We start from the raw sequence: 955 nt of genomic DNA on the forward strand, positions 1-955 counted from the left end.
AACGCAATGGCCACTCACAAACTCCCATGAAAAGAATCACAAAAGCTGAGCTAGTCAAGGCGATCCTAGGCGAAGTTTCCCAGGATGCTCATAGTCTGATTGTGCCAATAACAATCCAGAACAGACTGTTCACAATGGAATTGGACACTGCCACTACAGGCAATTTTGTTTCCTTGTCAGTCTGGAAACAACTTGGAAGACCAAAGCTGCAAGATGTCAAGCATCGCTATGAATCTGCCAGCAAGCACAACCTGCCTGTTCTAGGAACTTTCATGGGCCAAACCAAGGATCCAACAACCGGTAAGCAGGATCTTATACCATACATTGTCACCAAGATCTCTGATCTTAATTTGCTGGAACGAAATGCTATCCAGACTCTGGGAATTTCCGTGGACACTGCTCTAGATTTGAAAAGCATAGACAGCCAAGCCAAGAGGGAAGGTGCAGAAGTGTTATATCCAAAGACCTCAAGTGAGCCCTATGTTTCCCTGCAACAAGATTGTCACAACATGTGTGATGAATTCCCAGATCTTTTCAAGCAAGAATTGGGATGTCTCAAGAACTTTGAACTGGAAGTGAAATTCAAATTGGACGCAACACCAGTCTTTCACAAGGCACGTCTGGTCCCGTTTGCTCTTCGTGATGACCTGGCCAAAGGTTACGAAGAAGGTATTGCCAAGGGAATCTGGAAGCCAGTCCAGTTCAATGAATACGGAACGCCAGTGGTACCGATTCGTAAAGCACATGCTTCAAGCAACCTGAAGCCCAAACTATGGATTTGTGGTGACTACTCTGTGGGAATTAATGACCAACTTGCAGATCACCGTCATCCAATGCCACTCCAAGTTGAACTGATGCAGAAACTCGGAGGTGGATTCGGATATACTAAGATTGACCTTGCTGATGCCTATAATCAGATCAAGCTGGCTCCAGAAAGTCAACGCAGACTCGCACT

At 45.5% G+C, this 955-nt stretch overlaps 2 protein-coding genes across 4 annotated transcripts in view; one reads left to right on the top strand and one right to left on the bottom strand.

The window, feature by feature from the left end:
- The window catches only part of LOC106882334 (serine/threonine-protein kinase pakE), a 22851-nt gene that overhangs the window by 15600 nt on the left and 6296 nt on the right, over positions 1-955 (bottom strand). The window lies entirely within an intron of this gene.
- Positions 1-955, top strand: part of LOC128251219 (uncharacterized protein K02A2.6-like) — a 2107-nt gene that overhangs the window by 620 nt on the left and 532 nt on the right. Inside the window, exon 2 of the mRNA XM_052977846.1 lies at positions 181-936. Coding sequence (XP_052833806.1) covers positions 181-936 — 756 coding nt within the window. The remainder of the gene's footprint in view (positions 1-180; positions 937-955) is intronic.

This window comes from Octopus bimaculoides, chromosome 29 (genome assembly GCF_001194135.2).
Source record: "Octopus bimaculoides isolate UCB-OBI-ISO-001 chromosome 29, ASM119413v2, whole genome shotgun sequence".
NCBI lineage: Eukaryota > Metazoa > Mollusca > Cephalopoda > Octopoda > Octopodidae > Octopus > Octopus bimaculoides.